Source organism: Mustela lutreola, chromosome 2 (genome assembly GCF_030435805.1).
Source record: "Mustela lutreola isolate mMusLut2 chromosome 2, mMusLut2.pri, whole genome shotgun sequence".
Taxonomy (NCBI): Eukaryota; Metazoa; Chordata; class Mammalia; order Carnivora; family Mustelidae; genus Mustela; species Mustela lutreola.
Genome location: NC_081291.1, coordinates 66237555 through 66256878, shown reverse-complemented (window position 1 = coordinate 66256878; position 19324 = coordinate 66237555). Strand labels below are relative to the sequence as shown.

The 19324-nt window shown below is 46.5% G+C and overlaps 1 protein-coding gene across 4 annotated transcripts in view; it reads left to right on the top strand.

The window, feature by feature from the left end:
- Nucleotides 1-793: 793 nt before the first annotated feature.
- ACVR2B (activin A receptor type 2B) overlaps nt 794-19324 on the top strand; it is a 35125-nt gene continuing 16594 nt past the window's right edge. Inside the window, exon 1 of one of the 4 annotated variants that reach the window (XM_059162062.1) lies at nt 794-1284. In XM_059162062.1, coding sequence (XP_059018045.1) covers nt 1233-1284 — 52 coding nt within the window. In that variant the 5' untranslated portion in view covers nt 794-1232. The remainder of the gene's footprint in view (nt 1285-19324) is intronic. The other 3 variants (XM_059162064.1, XM_059162063.1, XM_059162061.1) reach the window with 3 other exon arrangements.

Below are 19324 nucleotides of genomic sequence, written 5' to 3'. Positions count from 1 at the left end.
TGAGATGAAGACCAAGGGGCCCCGAGGAGGAACGTGGCAGGGGAAGAGGGCAGCAGAACCATTCAACAGGGTGGACTGGAGGCAACTGAGAACAGTTTTGAAGGTACAGACTGAAGCAGGGGTGGGGGTGGGCGGTGGGAGTGCTGAGGACAAGGGTAAGTTTGGGGAAACCAGATGCCATTGGTCCTTTTCCACCGGTGGCTGCTGTGCAGGGAGGGGCTCAGCGCCCTCTCTCACACAGGTGGGTCCAACTCCAGGATGCCCAGATGCCTTTGAGAGAGAGAGAGAGTGTGTGTGTATTAGGGTTGCAGACGTAGAGGACTACCTGTTATTTCAGAAAAGATAGGCTTTTCTTCCGATTACTTCGGCACGGAAGACAACGACCTTCCCACGGTTGACACTGACCCCCATTTCAAAGGTGGGGAAGTGGAGACGCGGAGGTGAATCCTGGCGAGTCCGGGGACTGTCCACCCACTCCCGCCCGCATCGCAGGGCAGTGCGTTCGGGAGGGTGGGCTCTAGCACGGAGCAAGAATCACAGGTGCGGGGCCCACCGCGTCCCAGCGACCACCGCCGCCACCTCTGCCAGCGCCCAGGGCCAAGCCCTTTAGTCCAGCGGTGGTACGCGACCTCCCGGAGGGCGGAGGGCGCGGGCTGGGGGCGGGGCCTCCTTGTTGTTGTTTCTCCCGGGCACCGCCCCTCAGGGGGGCGCGGACCACGCGGCCGGAGGGCCCGCCTCCCCTCCCCCTCCCCGCCCAGCTCGCCCGCCTCTTTGTATCCAACATCCGGGTTTCCCCGCTGGCTCGGCTCTGCGGCCGCGGCTCAGGAGCCATTTTGGACTCGGTTCAGCTCCCCTCCCCCCACCCCTCCCCCCCGTTCATGGCCCCTCCGGACTCGGCCCCTGCGCCCGGGGCCCGGGCCCAGCCCCGCCGCGCTATGCCTGAGTCGGGCGCGCCCCGGCCCGCGCCCCGCCGCCGCCCCCCGGTCCCCGCGTCGCCCCGGAGCCCGGGCCGCAGCCTGCGCCGCCCGCAACGGCCCTGAGCCCGGTCCTGCCGCCCGGCCCTTGGAGCCTGCACGCTGTCCGGGGACGAAGGCGCAGGAAGCCCGCGGGGAACGAGACCTAAGGAAGAAGCGGGAAGAAGAGCGCAGCCGCCGCTGGGCCCTGCGCGCCCCGAAAGCGCCGCGCGGCCCTGCTCGCGGGCTCCGGGTGTCCGCGGGGCGGCGCCGCGGAACATGACGGCGCCCTGGGCGGCCCTCGCCCTCCTCTGGGGATCACTGTGCGCGGGTGAGGACGGGGCGCGGCGTGGGGGGCGCGGGAGGGCGCGCAGAGCCGGTCTCGGGCGCCGCGCGGTGTTTACCAACAAAGGGCGGGCCCGTGGCCTCCTCGCCGCTCCACCTGCACCCAGCTTGCCCCTCCCGGGGCGGGGACTGGGGGCGCGCTGGGCACCGTGCTTGCCGATCTTGGGGGGACGATCTTGTTCGTTCGGCGGTCTGGCGACCGCATGTTCGGGGCTGGGATCCAGAACCTCAGGGTTGGGGTTCAGGCTACTTGGGCGCGTGGAACCCAGGGAGATTGAGAGGAAAACCAAAGCGTGGAGAAGGTGGCCAGATCTAAAGCCGGGTGGCGAGATCGTAGGTGCAGGAGGGGCTGGGGATAGGACTGCGCGACCCTCAGAGCCACTAGGTGTTGCAGAGCGAAGGGGGCTGCCTTCACACAGCTAGGAGGAGTCCCCTGCACCCCGTCCCACCGGCATCTGCCTTGTGTTCCCTCAAGGCGGGCGGTTGGCGCCAGCTCCCACCTACGCCCGCTTTATCTGTGGCGTCCCCAGGACGCGAGACGCGGTCACCCCAAAGGACTGCTTTGTTCAGGGCTCCTGAGAAGGGAGGTGGGGTGCGAAGGAAAATTAACAGGTCCGTTTGTGCCTCTGGGAAGCACGTGGCGGAGATGGGTGACCGGCAGGGCTAGTGTTAAGCTTGCGTGCCTGTGGTTGAGCGTGTGTGTGTGCGGGTGTATACCCGCGGAATTCCCGTTGGGAAAGCGCTTTTCCCCAAGGCCGAAGCAGTGATTTTCCTCTTCTAGCGGTGTTGGGGCGCGCCCAACTCGGGTTGCGCGCAGCATTGGGCTCCGCACTCCGGTTCGGATGGCTCCAGGAAGACCCGGGAGGTGTGGGGAGCCGCTCTTGAAGCTCTAGGGAGAAGACCAGGGAGGTCGGGGCGGTTGGTGCGCGGAAGCCAGGGCACTGGGTCCTGCGCGTCTTTGTTCCCAGCCCCCATTACACATGCAGCGCGGGTCTCCTGCCGCCCGCGTTGGCAGCGGCGCGGAGTCTGGGAAACCCGTGAAGGGCGGGGCCTGGCGTGCAGGGGCGGGGCAGGGATCCCCGGGCTCCTGCGGGTGGCGGTGGGGGAATCTCCATCCCATCCCACCCCCACTCTAGGCCTCCTTTTAATGTAGCGTGGCTTAGTTGTCTACAGCTAAAACGAGTGAGTTGTCTGCATGGAGTTTGGCGTGGAGTTTGGAGCTGCGTAGCCTGAGCGCGGGGAGGAGGGGATGAAGATCCTCTTATTGGTACTTGGGCATAGTGTGGGAGGGAGCGTCGCGGCACTTTTGGAGCCGTTTCCCGTGTGGTAGAAACAAAGTGGTGTTGTTGAACTCATTGCTCTCTCTTTTAAGTGCTGCTTTGAGATGCTTCTGAAGGGAAAGGAAGGCATTGCTCTTCAGAGGATAGGGCCGCGCAAACCGACCTTAATAGACACGCTGTAGCCCACTTGGCTGTCTAGATTCCTCTTCTTCTATGGCAGGGCAGCCTCAAATCTGGAACCCTCATCCTAATTTGTCTCCATCTAGTCTCACCAGTCTCATCTCCTTCTCTGAAGAGGCAGGGCAGGGCGGGGGGTGGGGTGGGGATTGGGCTCCTGGAAGGACTTTATTTCCCTCTTTCCCACTACTCCCCCCACGTGGCTTGGGCAGTGCTGAGCAGTGTGTTCTGCGAAGTGAGGCAGCTGGAGTTAGACTGAAATCCAAGTACCTATGTTCCTGTCCAGAAAGGAAGGTGGGGTGGCTGGGTGTTTCTTGTGACCACAACAGTGGTGGCCACTGCCCTCACCTGTGAGGAGCGCTGGGAAGAGCTGCCCCAGGCCCACGGAGGGGGAGAGCTGGCTCTCCTGTTCCTTCGATTTCATGGGTTGCCTTCCTTCAAAGTCTTGACTTGCTGTTCAGAAGTACCCCATCACCTGCAGCACACACAGGAGGAGGATCAGGGACAGCACTGTCCAACAGAAGTGCAGCATCAACCATGTATATAACATAAAATTTTGTAGTAGTGTTAATGAAAGGAAAAAGAAACAGGTGTCTTAGTCTGTTTGGGCTGCTATAAAGACTATAGGCTGTGTGACTTCAATAACAGAATCTGTTTCTCACAGCTCTAGTGTCTGGAAGTCCGAGATCAGTGTGCCAGTATGGTAGGGTTGCGGTCAGGGCCCTCTTTCTGGCTGGCAGATGGTTGTCTTCTCACTGCATCCTCGCATGCCCTTTCCTCTGTGTTTGGAGGGCTAGGTAGAGAAGGATGATTCTTCCTCTTCTACTGACCCCAAACTGAAGGCTAAGTCTAACCCTGATTACCTCCCAAAGGCTCCAGCTCCAAATACCATCGTATTGGAGGTTAGGGTTTCAACATACCGATTTTGAGGGGACACATAGAAACATTCAGTCTATACCTCTGAGACTAATAATACATATATGTTAATTGAATTTAAATAAAACAAGAAAAAATAAACATTCAGTCTGTAACAAGGTGAAATTAACTTTAATGGTATGTTTATTTACCTTAATATATACCAAGTAATCATTTCATCATGTAATCAGTATTAAAACGGTTAATGGGACATTTTACATTTTTTTGTACTATCATCAAAATCCAGTTGTATTTTATTTTATTATTATTATTTTTAAAGATTTTATCTATTTGACAGAGAGACACAGTGAGAGAGGGCGTGGGAGATGGAGAAGTAGGCTTCTCTCTTGAGTAGGGAGCCTGATGCAGGGCTCCATCCCAGGACTCTAGGATCATGACCTGAGCCGAAGGCAGATGCTTAATGGCTGAGGCATCCAGCTGCCCTTCCAGTGTGTATTTTAAACTTAGAGAATATGTCAACTCAGACTTTCCCATTTCAGGTGGGAAATGGGAAACATTTGGCTAGTGGTTACTATATTGTATGTTGCAAGTCTAGAAGAAAAGGGGGAATTTATGCTGTAATAATGGCATATGGTGTTTATTACAGGACCACTGTTCAGTTTGTTCTTCAAGTTTTTTGTGGTCTGTGCCTGGCTCAGTATCCTTGTGAAATAAGTCATTTGGTTCTTGCCTTGAAAGACACACTTCTGTGGGTCTCCTTAGAACTTCTGACATCAGTCTCTGTATTTGGGGTTCAGATTAGGGCCTGTGGGGGTGGGGTGTATGCTTTCTGAGTGGAGTGTCAGGAGCCACTGGTGGAGGGGGACCTGGCTCTTATCTGTCCCATCAGGAACCACCAGCTTTGCCCCAAGTTTTCCTCAGGGCTGGATACTCTCTGATCCACAGATGTTGTGTGTTTCCTCAGGAGAGAAGTGTGTGTGTATGTTGAGTGAGGTGACCCTCAGCCTTGTTGTAGTGGTATACCTGCTGGGTACTCCTTGCTGGCTGGCTGGGCTGCCCTTTCAGAGGAGTGGTCACTGTTATCTCTTAGAGGCTCTTCTGAGCTAAATTATATGAGAAGCTCACCCAGTCTTCCAGGCTCTGTAGCTATGTGAATAAACAAGTCCTGGTACCCCACAGCCTCCCACAGCTTGGGTGGGCCTCTGGTGTACTACTCTGCAGGGTTTTTCTGGGCATGGAGAATCCTCAGATAGCACCTAGACCTCTCCTGGCACTTCAGCTAAGGAATTTTCAGGGAACCCAGTGAAGGGTGCCCATTCTGTACTGTGGACCTGTGTATCATGAGCCCCTCTGAGAATCTGATGAAAGCTGTGGACTCTTCCCCCAGGTGACTACAAATAAAGAGAGAGCACATGCACATGAGTGCCAGGACAGGTATTGTGCATGCACACTTTCCCTTTAGCACTGATACCAGTAAGCCTGTAGCCCCCTGAATTGGACTCCGTGAAGTCCTGGCTGCCCTACACATAGCCACTGTACCAGGCTTGAGGGGCAACTTGTTGCCCTTGGTGGGGGGTGCACTGGATTTCTTCCCTCATTGCTTCTAACTGCGGGATGGGACTTTTTTATTTCTGCCTTTTGTGATCCCTGTGTAGTGTTTACATTCCAGCCCTGCTCCCCTCCTTTCTCTCCTCCTAGAGGCAGCCCTCCCTGGAGGGCCTATGCATTCAGCCCCTTCCTGGCAGCTCAGGGTATTGTAGTTGGAGACCAAGGGATATCAAGTGAAGAGTTAAGATTCCCTTGTAGATACTGGCCTGTTACTGTGGATGGAGATTTGGGGGCTGTGAGGAGGAGCTGGTGTGGGAATACTTTTGAGAATGACACTGGATAGACAGTTCTCAGGGTTCTGGCTGGGCAGACCTCATTCTAGGACAGGGTTTCTCAGTCTTGACACTATGGACAATCTGGACCCCATGATTCTTTGTTGTGTGTGTGTTTGGAGGTGGTGGCGGGGCGACCTGTCTTGTGCCATGTAAGATGTTTAGCAGCATCCCTGGCCTCCGTTCTCTCAATACTAGTGGTACTTCTCATTGTGACAACAAAAATGTCCTGGATAGAGGGCTTGCAAATCACCTCAGGTTGAGAACTCCAATCTAGAGTGTTCCCATGCTTCAAAGAGACAGTTGTGGGAGGTGGGGTTATCGCTAATGCCCACAGCACCCCCTCTTCCCGGATTCAGGGTGGCAGGTTGGAGTCTCCTCAAAGCCTGGGAGATCCCTGCTTGCTCAGCCTGCTCAGTCTTGAGAATTTGATTTGAAATGAGGAGCTCAGGAGTCCCTCCGCCAGCCGATGAGGAGAATCCTGGCGTCCTTGAGTTTTCCCAGAAGCGGTTCGGGTTTCAGGGAGGTAGCAGCTGTAGGTGGCTGGGCGGCCTGCCTGCCCGCACCCGCCCACCCTCCCACCCGCCTACCCGCCTCTGCCCGCCGCCTTGAGCTTTGCACAGGGGCCTCGCCCTCCCACTCGCGCAGAATGTCAGGCAGTGCGTGTTGCCGAGGCCACCGCGCCGCCTGGAACCCCGGGGCTGCCCGCCTGGGAGCCGCCCGAGCTGCGGCTGGGAGCTGAGGCTGGCCAGAGCAGCGCTGGGCTGCAGCAGGACGTGGGCATGCCCCTGCCCTCGAGCAGGCCGGCCGCCTGGCGCCCCGCCGAGCCCCGGGATGCCAGCGTAGGGGGGCAGCCTCACCCCCGAGGTATGGGCGCAGGCCTCCACCTTGGCCTCTAGGAGTTGGCGGGTAGGCCCTGGGAGGTGGGCTGGGGAGCACGGGCGCCAGCACTGGCGGCCCTCACCCAGGGGGTTGGTCTCTCTGGGCGTGTGTGCTGGTGTGCTGGCTTGGCAGGCGGCAGCCTCCTGTCTGTGCTCCATTCCAGCCTCTGCTAGTGAGGGCCTTCTGGGGGCTCCTCTCTAATCTCCAGCTCAGCGAGGCACAGCTTGCTGCACTGGGACCCTGATTGCAGACTGGGCCCTTCAGGTGGGAGGACACCGTGCCCATCGCTTGCATTTCCAGGTTCTCCACACCACTGCTGTGTCCCTGTTTATTGAAAGGGGTTGACACTTCTGGTTCAGTCTTGTTGCCTTCTCAGAATTCTTTATTTTCTTTCCTTCCTACCCATTCAGTCTTTGTTCTGCAGTAGACACCACCCCCTTGGGGCTTTTTTTTTCTTGGTCTTTCTCTACCAGACTGGGGCCCGGCCTGGCCCAGAGGGGCCTGTTTCCAGAGGACCTGATGGCCCTGCTCCTGGATGCCCAAGTTGGGGGTGAGGATGGGAATGGGGGAGAGGAGATGCTGCTGCCTTCTTTTGAGTCTCTGTAAGTTTCTCCGTGATGTCTCAATCGGCTGTGCTGATTATAGGGGTTGGAGGTGAGCTGTGCTTCCTGGCCCAGGATCAGTCATGGCTTCCTGCCTTTGAACAGCCCCAGGCTTTGCCCTGGTTATTACAGTCTTGCTGGACACATATATGTGCCTTTTTCAGACTCAGGGACTGGCAGCCCTATCTGGGTGTTTTCATTCATGGACATGTGGTTATTGGGAGCAGGTGTTGGAAAGACAGCCTGGCCCACTAGGCAGATGTGTGGCCCTCATCCCAAGGGACCTTCTCTAGGGGCTGGGCCTGCCACACAATGGGACTTCTCTTTGGTCAGCCTTTCGGCTGGAGCAGAGGTGTTTTATGAGGTGAGCTGGTGTTCTTGTTTGCAAATGTTCCTCTGCCGACTATTTCAGTTCCACTCTGACAACCAAGGAGGCTAAAATTAGTTCTGGGAAGGAAAAGGAAGGCTGATTGGAAACCCAAGCCCTTGGCTGGAGGATGGAGAAGGTTGCTTCCCGGAGTTTGTGGTCAAGCATTTCGGAAGATGTGACCAGACCAGCTGTTGTCTGTCCATCTGAGGAGAGGGTGGGGCCCTGCCGGCCTCCTCAGCCTGAACCAATGGAAATGGGAGGCTGACTTGGAAGCTGACTCTCTTGAGTGTTGATGTCAGGATGTTTTTTTCTTCTGGCTTGTGTAGTGGTGCACAGTGTTTTCAGGTATGAGGACAATGCCTTTTAATGTCTAATGTCATTGACAGTCCTCTTTCTACCTCCCACCACCCTCCCCCATTGATTCAGAAAGAATGTGTGAGTTCTCAGAGCCCTGGGCCGACAGCCATGGGTTAATAAACCCATGTACTTTTATGTACTTTTTGGGAATTTCCTTGTCACTCAAGTTTTGATGTTCCCTTCAGGTGCTCAATAGCCAGGCAGTCCAGGGCCTGCTTTAGAACTGGCTTGGGTGGGAAGTGGGTTAAAGAGGAGCCCTGTGGCTCATGTTTCATTGGGGGGGAGGTCTAGCCTTTCTGCCTGAGAAACTGGGGATCAGGGTTCAGCTGCTCTAGGACTTAGAAATAGAGGGGCTGAAAAGTTTCAGAGGTGAATTCTGCTTTCCCTCCCACCAGGCTGGCCCCTTTTGTGAACCCCCAACCTGAGAGTGGGTCCTGTAGGGGCACTCAGGGGAAGGAGAACTAGGACAATGCAGTTCTGCCTCCTCTGCCCTGAATAACTACTCTGAAACCTCCCTTTACTCAAGGGTCTCCTGGTTAGCTACCAGGGTATAGCTGGGGGGTATGGTATCACTTGGGCCATATTTCTTTTCCCATTTTAAATTTTATTAATTTCTGATTTTATGAATGATACACATACATTCAACTGCAGAAACCAGAGCCTTTTACCACCCTCAGTCCCCACCTGGTCCCATCTGAGTCCTTCTACAGATTTTATCTGTGCATCTGTGGAAGTACTTAGAGAAATAGGATTTTTTTTTTTTTGAAGATTTTATTTATTTATTTGTCAGAGAGAGAGAGAGATCACAAGTAGGCAGAGCAGCAAGCAGAGAGAGAGGGGGGAAGCAGGCACCACACTGAGCAGAGAGCTCGATGCCGGGCTCAATCCCAGGACCCTGAGATCATGACCTGAGCCGAAGGCAGAGGCTTAACTCACTGAGCCACCCGGATGCCCCTCTATCCAGCCCCTCCAAAAATGCAAGATTGCAGAGGTTGGAAATAGCCCACTTCGTAAAAGGTGCCCAGACAAGGTCTAGTGTCTGAGGAGAACCAGAGAGGCTCCTTCCTGTGTCTGAGCCTCCTGTGTTGATAGAGGAGAGGTAGCAATGGACTTGCCAGTAAATGCTGCTCTGGGTTTGAGATGGCTATGCATGTGTGTGTCTGTGTGAGTTCACCAACCAGGCTTTACACTGCCTTCAGCCTCCAGAGAGAAGGAGGCACTTGCTGAAGGTTGTGAGGAGCTGTGCATAACAGAGCACCAGCACTGGTGACCCCAGTGCATTTGACAAGATTGTGGCATGGCAGGACCCTGATTTCACATGTAGGGATCATGGTGGCAGGGGATATAGGAGACACTTGTAGAAGAATTATTTTAGCATTTGGTGAGGAGCTTCTTATGACAGAAGGGGCTCTGGTGAGCTTCACTTCTGTCTGAGCGTGTGCAGTATTCCCTTGTATAACTTTCTGCCACGAATGGCCACGGAACTAGGGAAGATAGTTTGAGATAACTTTTTCCCAGAGCCTTTGCTTTCCTAGTCTGCTTCTTCAGCATGCTGTCTGCTGTTTCACCACTCTTTCCCTGGGATTCCTTGTGTAAACCCACTTGTCAGGCTCTGCTTGTGGATTTAGGTGACTGTGGACTTACAGTACTGTTTCTAGGATGAATGACGTCTCGGTCAGCTTTCCCACTTTGTGCAGGTGATTTGCACTGTCTGTGCCTTAGACTGATAGGGCAGCCATAGAATGGGTGGCTTTGAAATACCATAGACTGTGTGTCTTCAGTAACAGAAATGTATTTTCTCACAGTTCTGGAGGCTGGAAGTTCTCTTCGGGGAGCCAGCAGGGTTGGTTTCTGGCGAGGACTTTCTCTGGTTTGCAGATAGCTGCCTACATACTGTGTCCTCACATGGTCTTTTCTCTGTGTGTACATGCACTTCTGGTGTCTTTCCTCTTCATCCGAGGATACCAGTCCTGTAGGATTAGGGCTCTACCCTTACAGCCCAATTTGACCTTAATTACCTCTTTAAAGGCTTTACGTTCAGTACAGTCACATTGGGAGTTAAGAATTTTGGGGCAGGGGAGACACTCAGTTCAGTCCCCAACAGTTTGAAATAATAAAATTGGTTGAAAGGGAATTCTCTTTCCCTCTTGAGTTACACTTTGGAGTGGAAGTTACTTTTTCCATGCCTCCAGGGTCTGATTAAACACTTCCATGGATGGGATTATCTACATAGGTGATTTCAATTTCTTTGTATGGGTAGAGCCCCTTTGGCTATTATGTGTTCCTGAAAATAGCCTAAAAGCTGGGTGAAAAGTAGATATGGAAGCTTCCTCCTATGATGACCAAGACCAGCCCTCTTTCTAAAGGCATCTGGAAGAGATGGACAGATTGCAACAACATCTTTGGCTGAAAGCAACTTACAGCTAAGAAGATACTGAAGACCTACCAGGACAGGATATGTGTGAGACCCTGGGTGGTGACTTTGATTTTTGAGTCTCTTTTTAGCCCTTCTATATGGGCAACCAAGAGGGTTGCATTTGCATTTGATGGCCTTGTGGGGCTAAGGAAGACAGGGATTGGAGTTTTCAACTGAGGACAAGTATGGTGAACCCCTCCTTTTGAGTTGGAACTCCAAAAACTTGGGGCAAAGGGGAACCAAAAGAAGACAAATCTAAAGCAGGATTAGGATGTTCTGGAGTTACTAGTGCCCTTAGCTGCCGGCTAGGAATACATGTAACATTATAGGAATGTTAGGCCTCAAGTTATTTTACAGACAATTTTGCACATATCATTCATTACTGGGTGATCATGATCATTTTAAATAAGTAGCCATTTAAAATAAATAAATAAATAAATAGTTTCAAACCTGGGTGAGCTCCAGACTGGAGTTATCATAGGTATATTGAAAAATCATGCTTGCTGCGATCAAGGTAATGAAAGTGGGGATTTCAGTAGAGAACTGGAAGAATATAGAAGAGCTAAACGAAAACTGTATTATAGATCTACGTTGTATATGGACAGAAATTAAGAACTCAGTGGATGATTTTATCAAGAGATTAAGTAAAACTGAGGAGATATTAATGAACAGGAAGATCAGAGGATAATAAACAGACTTAGTCCTGGAAAGAGAAAAGGATAATACAGAAGAGAGGGAAAGATACAGAGAGGAGAAAGTGAAATGGGCTAAGATCCATGTAATCAGAGCCACACAAATAACCAGAAATAAAAGAAGCAGAAGAGATAATAGCTGAGAACTTTGCAAAATGAATGAAAGGCGTCAAGCCGCGGGTTCAAGATGCCCTGTGAACCTAGATAAGATAAATAAAATTTACTCACCTAATCTTATTCTGGCCAAACTTCTGAACACCAAGGAGAGAATCTTAAAAGGCAGCCAGAGAAAAAAGGCACATTTACAATCAAAAGAGTAATGGTTATATTGACATCTAATGTCTCAGTAACTGTGGAAGCCAGAAGACAATGGAATGATAGCTTTAATGCTAAAAGAAATAATTGTCAACCTAAACTTCTATATTAAGTGAAACTATCTGTCAAGAATGAAGGTATCAGGGCACCTGGGTGCCTCAGTCATTTAAGCTTCTGACTCTTGATTTTAGGGTTGTGCGGTCGAGCCCCATGTCTGGCTCCACATTCAGCTGGAAGTCTGCTTGAGATTCTCCTTCTCTCTGTCGCTGCCCTTCTTCTCTTCTCTTTAAAATAAATACATAAATTAAAAAAAAAAAAGAGTGAGGGTATCAAGTAAAGAGAGTGTTCTTCAGGCAGACGCTAAATGATCTAAATGGGAGGTCATAGATGCAGAAAAGAATGATGAACACTGAAAATGATATGCATTTGGACATGAAAGAAGTGTGTTACTGAGTTTGAAATACATATAAAAGCATCACATGACAACAATGCTATATGGAGAGTGCAATGAACATATAATTTAATTGTTCTAAAAGTTCTTACATTGGCCACCATGAAGATGAAACTACCCATTAATGTTAGGTTTTGATAATTCAAGGAGGCATCTCTGGGGTAATCACTAAAGGAGATCTATATGGAGAGTGCAATGAACATATAATTTAATTGTTCTGAAAGTTCTTACATTGGCCACCATGAAGATGAAACTACCCATTAATGTTAGGTTTTGATAATTCAAGGAGGCATCTCTGGGGTAATCACTAAAGGATAGAAAGGTGATAACTTTCAAGCTAATAAAAGGGACAGATGGAATAGTAGGGAATTCACAAATTGAAAAGAAAGCAATAAAAGTGAGATAAGGGAACATAGAGCAGGAAAGATAAATAGAACTAATATCCTTAATGAATATAAGATGCAAAAGTCTTTAAAACATTCACAAATAGAATCTAGCAATATGTAAAAAACAAAACAAAACATCATGGCCAACTGTTTAGTCTCAACTATTTTAACTGGTTTAACAATTGAAAATCTAATCTGCCATCCATGTTAACAGAGCAAAAAACAAAAAAACAAAACAGTATTATCTCGGTAGCTGCAGAAAAAGCCTGTAGGGTATAATCTTTAATTCTTGGAGTAAAACAGTTTGGAAATGCAAAGGACTACAAAGAGTCAAGGCTATCTTCAAGAAAAAGAACAAGTTGTGCCTACTGGATTTGAGGATTAAAATGGGAAGCTTTTGGGATGCCTGGGTGGCTCAGTGGGTTAAGTGTCTGCTTTGGACTCAGGAGTGATCTGGGTGTCCTGGGATTGAGCCCCACATCATGGTCCCTGCTTGGAAGGGAGTTTGCTTCTCCTTCTCCCTCTGCTCCTCCCCCTGCTCATGCTGTCTCTCTCTCTCTCTCAAGTAAAATATCTTTAAAAAATAAATAAAATGGGAAGCTTTTGGTGTTAGATAGCTAAATAGACAATGGAATAGAATAGAAAGTCCAGAAATATACCCATGCCTATACGGATGCTTAATTTAAGACAAAGGAGAAACACAGAAGTTGGAAAATGGACCGCTTTTCCCGTAAGAGTCAAAGCATTTCAGTTCTTTTGAAGTGATATTTCATAGACATGAGAAATTGTTTCAGTATTGGGAAGTGGTACTAGTTGATGGGGCTTCAACAGGGGAATAAATCACCCATTTTTGTCTCTTAGCATTATAAAATTTCATCTTAATAACCACTTTAGCTATGTTGACATGGTATATTTATTTCCCTTCATTTACTTTCAACTTGTCTTTGTGAATTTTTTGTTTCAGATTATTCAGTGTTAGAATTTCCATCTGGTTCCTTTTTTTGGTAGGTTTTTTGTTAAAGGTTTTATTTATATATTTGAGAGAGTGATCAGGAATGAGTGGGAGAGGTAGAGGGAGAGCAGACTCCCTGCTGAGCAGGGAGCCACGGTGGGAGATGGGAGGTGGGATGAGGGCTTAATCCCAGGACCCCGAGGTCATGACCTGAGCTGAAGGCAGACGCTTAACCAGCTAAGCCACACAGACACCCGTTTTTTGTAGGTTTATTTCTCTGCTGATATAGCCTATCAATGCCTTCATTGGAATGTATTTTCCTTTAGTTTCTTGAACGTGTACTTCTGATAGTTACTTTAAAATCTTTGCTAATTCCAACATCTGATCATTTTAGAATTAGTCTCCAGCAATTATCTATTCTCTTGAATACGAGATACATTACCTGTTTTTTATATAATCTTGGATTATATCTAAATATTGTGAATGATAATTGTAGAGGCTCTGAATTCCGTTATGTTTCTCTTAAAAGCCTTGTTTGTTTTGAGTTTGTTTTGTTTTGCTGGTGGTGGTTTTTTTTTTTAATTTTTTTATTTTTGTGTTAATAGGTGGTTATATTGGCTGAATTCATAAACTCTTCCATGGTGTGTAGCTCCTGAAATATCTGTTTTAGTTCCTTTAGGCTTTCTTGGTTGCTTGAAGTGTGTTTGGTGCCTGTGTTAAAGGTCAGCCAGCAGTTTGAACAGAGTTTACATGTAGACTCTGGCTCCCATCCCAGTGTGGCTGTCACCCTGTATCTCCTTTGGTTTTCATCTTTAAGATACCTATCACTATCTCTTGTGTTGCATCTTTGGGTTTTTGTATCCTTGTTGTATCTTTTTTTTGTTTGGTGAAGTGTATCCTCTAGTACCTTTTTGAGAAAGGGTGATCTTACTTTTCTCTTTTCTTCCTTCACATTTCATTAATAGTTGAGTGGGTATGAGCTTATAAATAGGACCCCCCCCCCCAGTTGGCTGCGGGAAGTATAAAGCCATTGATTCCTAATTTTTTATAGGTGACATTTCTCTCTTGATAGACATTTGTTATGGGTTCTTTTCTTGTCCCCACTGTGGTGAAATTTCACAGTGATAGGCCTTGCTGGGAGGCCTGTTTTCATTCACTGTGATGGTCTTTGATTTCTTCTCTTTTGTTTTCTCCTTCCACAACTCCTGTTACTTAGGTCTTGAACTTCTGGACTGGGCCTCTAGATTCCTTTTCTGTTTTCTCTCATATTTTCTGTATTTGTGTGTGTTTACTTGACTTTGTGAGATTACTTCAGTGTTATCTTTTATTCCTGTTGGTTTTAATTTCTGCCACCATATATGTATGTGTGTATGTATATATATATATTTAAAAAAAATTTTTTTTAAAGCTCTTTCATTCTCTGATTTTTTAACAATGCCATTCTGTTTATTTTTCATGAGTGCATTGGCTTTCTTTTTTTTTAGCTCTCTGAAGGTATTGATAGGATTTTTGTAAAGTGAAGTTATCTTCTCCCTCCATAATCTCTGTTTTCTCCAAGTTGCCCCCCCCCCCCCCCCCCGCCTGTTTTTATCTCTGTCTTTCCGGTACGTGGCTTTTCTAGACCTGTTAATATTTAAGGATGGACCTGAATACTGATTGAGAGCTCTAAGCTTCTGAGTGGAACCTACCAGCTATAGGATGATCTGATGTTTTTGAAGCTAGTTAGACTAGATAGACTCTCCTGAAAAGTATCTTATGCTTTCTGTTTGGGGATTGGTGGGGGAGGGTAGTAAAGGTCTGGCTGCCAACATCCTAGGAACCACGGTGGGAGGACAGCTGGAGTTTCTGTACTTCGTATATTGTTCTGTATACGTCTTGTGTCAGTATGGTACCTGTGCCCTCAAATTTTCCCACTGCTCCCTTTCCAGAGGCTCTTTATTTTATCTTCTTTAGAAAATAATCTACTGTCTGCTGGGTTGGAGGAAGCAGCCCCCAGCCATGGTGACTGGTAGTGAGCTCTGAGAATCTGGCCAGCCTTTCTGTCTTTGGATTCATCTTCACCTCCACTCTTACAGAGACATCTGATTACATACATTCCTGAGTTTTGGAGGATCCTGGGTGGAAATTGTGTTGCTTTTCAGCTTTCTCCACAACCAATTCAGGAGTCTTTGTGGTTATTGACTACTTGTGTGTCTGCTTTCCAGCTTCTGTGTTTTTTTCCTTCTGTTTGTTTGTTTGTTGTTGTTTTACCTCTATGGGGTTATGTTTTAAAAACTTCTCTGTGCTGTGGTTTTCATGGAAGTACAGGAGATAGAAAAAGTAATACTTGTGTATAATCTGTAACCTTTACCCAGAAGCTCTCTTTTTAGTATTCTTTAGAAATGGTGTGGCTTGAAGAAAGGCAAGGATTGCAGAGAAGGCCCTGGACCCACACTTTGTTCTATGGGAGCATGGTGTCTGGGACTTGTTTATAGAGTTGAAGCTGGAAGTGAATTGAGGTGACTTGGCTTGATTTCCTTGTTGCTAGGCTGGGCTTGTGAAAGCATATAGAGCTCTTCCTATCACCCTTGCAAAATACTTCTGGATTTACTTTTCAGCAATAATAGTGAAATAGTAAAACAGTTGATAAATGTCCTCATGCAAGACACATAAAATCTGGATAAGATAGAATTAATATCCTTTTAAAATGGATGTGCGGGTGCCTGGGTGGCTCAGTTGGTTCAAGACTGCTGTTGGCTCAGGTCATGATCCTGGAGTCCCAGGATGGAGTCCCGCCTCAGGCTCCCTTTACAACAGGGAGTCTGCTTCTCTTTCCACCTGCCCCTCCCCTCTCTTGTGTGCCCTTGTGCGTGCATGCGTGCTCTCTCTATCTCTCTCTCTCAAATAAGTAAATAAAATCTTTAAAAAAGTTAAAGAAATTAGAATGGATATGCATAGCTGCATATGTAGGAAAGTAAGGGAGAAGGAAGAGGAGACTGAAAATTAGAACTGTATTAGTTCTAATTAGGACTCTGTCCCTATCCCTAAACTTAGAGGTGTAGGTTTAGTGACAGTGTGTAAGGCACTTAGAGATAAGGTATGAAATTGAGACTGAGGCCCTCATATGACAAAACTTTCACCTTCAGTGAAAGTATGGACTAGAAGAAACATTCTTTTGCTGATAAAGGGAGTATATAATGAAAGGTCTTAGCCTAGGTTGATAGGGAGGCTGGAGTTTCCCTTGAGAATTTATAACCATGGGTCTGTGCTTACATGAGCTTGAAGTTGAAGTTTATACCAACTAGTGTTCTCTGGGAAACTTGAAGTTGAGAAATTAAAGTGATTCCAAATTGATGATATCCTAGAAAGTTTGGCAGAAGCAAAAAAATAAATTATCTTTGGAACATTGCCCCCTCAAACTTGGCCTTCGAGTATTCTCACAGAAGAGGCCTGATGAACATAAGATATGTATCCAGAAACAGAATCCAAAATTCTGAGGATCCTAAATTCCAAACACACCAGGAAATAAGATACCATGAGTGAAAAATCATCATCTAACAGGTGGCAGAGATAAATGTTCAAGAAATTAAATTATGGAGTTAATAAAATAAGGGTTTGAGAGTATGCCAATAACTATCAAAATTAATCAGTATCAAAATTAATCAAGAAACTGTTTTTAAAAATAGAGCTTCTAGAAGTGAAAAAATAGGTTAATTGAATTTATAAATTAAGTAGAAGAGCTAAACAGCAAATTAGACACAACTAAAGAGAGAATTAATAAATTGGAAGTTAGGCCATATACAATTAATCCATAGTGGTGCCTAGAGACAGAATTGGAAAACATAAAGGCAGAGTTAAAATACTGGATAGAGGGGCATCTGGGTGGCTCAGTGAGTTAAGCCTCTGCCTTCGGCTCAGGTCATGATCTCAGGGTTCTGGATTGAGCCCTGCGTTGGCCTCTGTGCTCATCAGGGAGCCTGCTTCCCCCTCTCCCTCTGCCTGCCTCTCTGACTACTTATGATCTCTGTCTGTCAAATAAATAAATAAAATCTTAAAAAAAATACTGGATAGAATGAGAAAGTCTAATATACTCCATTTATTTATTTATTTATTTATTTATTTATATTTTGAGGATTTTGTATATTTGAGAGAGTGCACGTGAGAGAGAGAGCACAAGCAGCGGGGGAAGGGCAGAGGAAGAGGGAGAAGCAAACTCTCCGCTGAGCAGGGAGCCTGATGCAGGACTTGATTCCAGTACTTTGGGATTATGACCTGGGCCCAAAGCAGACTCTTAACTGACGGAGCCACACAGGTGCCCAAGTCTAATATACTTTAATAGGAATTTCAGAATCATAGAATAGAGAGATGCAATACTAAAATTAATAAAAAGCCAAGAATTGTTCAGAATTGATAATAGAAGTAAATCATTGAATAAAAAGCATATTTTTCCAAGCAGTGTAAATAAACATATACTTAGAGACATGGCTCATAGTGAAACTGTAAAAAGATGATCTAAGAAAGCTGAAAAGACAGAGTATCTACAAAGTTAAAATAATAGCAGACTTTTCAGCAACAACAATAGAAGTCAGAAGACTGTGGAATAATATTTTCAAAATGACCAGAGAAAATAACTCAGCCTGAAAGTTTATGTTCTTTTAAACTGTCAGTTGGGAAACAGAGCAAAATAACATTTTCAGAAAAGCAAATAAAAGCTTTTCTACCAAAAGATCTTTACGAGGGAGGATGTTCTTTTAGAAGGACAGTGGTCTCAGAAGGAAGAGCAGAGATGTAGGGTTGGCTGAGCAGACGAACTGATGAAAGTTTGGACAAATAAGAAAATACCGAGTGTATACAATAGAGATCATATTTGCTTTGGAAGGCAGATAAGAACAGTGGTAGCAGATTAAATATTTAACACCAATATTACATCAAATTGATTACGTGTTGTTGGAAGGAGGTAGTTGGGTCTAAAGCAGTTAAGTTCCTATGAGGGATGGTAGAGATATTGATTAACTTTAGCATAAATAGTACGTATTAAAGTTTAAAGGCTAGCTTGTAATAGAATAGATACAGAGTGAGTTATTTCAAGACCAGAGTGGCTGAAATGTGGAATTAAAAAAAGATATTCAAAGGTGGTAGCAGTAGAGAGAAAAAAAAAGTAAATATAGCAGTAATCATGAATATAATGGGATTCAGGTCTAGGTCAAAGACAGTGTTAAGTTGAACTGGAAGAAAAAGATAAAGATTTAAAATAAAAGAAAAAGATAAATTCAGAAAATACTAACCACAAAATGTTGTATATCTACATTATTAACCTTTTTGGTGAAGAGCAAATAAACAAATAAAGGGAGTTACTATATGGTTAGAAAGTTTGTTGTTGTTGTTGTTGTTAAACATATATAATTTTTTATGGAAAACACATCTCTTAATGATATGAAATTTTAAAAAATATGTCCTATATCTGTGAATAAATATTATAAACACAAAAGAACCAAGATTCAGCATTAATTTCATAAAAAATTTTCATTTTTATAGATAAGAGCGTTGAGAAATTTTGTTTACATAACTATAGCTATGAAGAAATTTTCATAACAATGTACTGAGTTCTTTGAACTCTTCGTTATATACCAAAAATCACATGGTGACCCACCATCAAAAACTAATTTTAGGGGCGCCTGGGTAGCTCAGTCGTCAAGTGTCTGCCTTCGGCTCAGGCCACGACTCCAGGGTCCCGGGATCAAGCCCCACATCAGGCTCCCTGCTCAGCAGAACGCCTGCTTCTTCCTCTGCCTGCTGCTCCCCCCACTTGTGTGTGTGCTCTCTCTCTCTTTCTCACTATCAAACAAATAAATAAAATATTTTATTTAAAAAAACTAATTTTAATAATCTTTATGCTGACAACTTAATTTCAGTCTTCCTTCAATTTTGCTGAAAGCAAAGAATAGGAAACTATGTTTTTTGTAAAATATTTTATTATGCAGTCATTCTGTTTATTCACTTTTTCAGTTTCTATGATATACATTTAAAGAACTTTATCAGCACCTGTCAGTGACTGTTAATTATATCTGGTTATTTCTGATACTCTCACTTACCGTCACCTTGTTTAACACAATATACTCAAAAAAGGATGGGGAAATACAGTGTAGCTAATTTTTAAAAAAATTTTATTTATTCCTTTGACAGAGACAGATTAGAAGTAGGCAGAGAGGAAGGCAGAGAGAGGAGGAAGCAGGCCCTCTGCCGAGCAGAGAGCTCGATGCGGGACTCGATCCCAGGACCCCGAGATCATGACCTGAGCCGAAGGCAGAGGCTTCAACCCACCGCGCTCACAGTGTAGCTAATTTTAACTTAGCTGTGTCAAGGCAATATTTCACGAGGGGATGCTTTTGCTATTTATTTACTTTTGGGGGG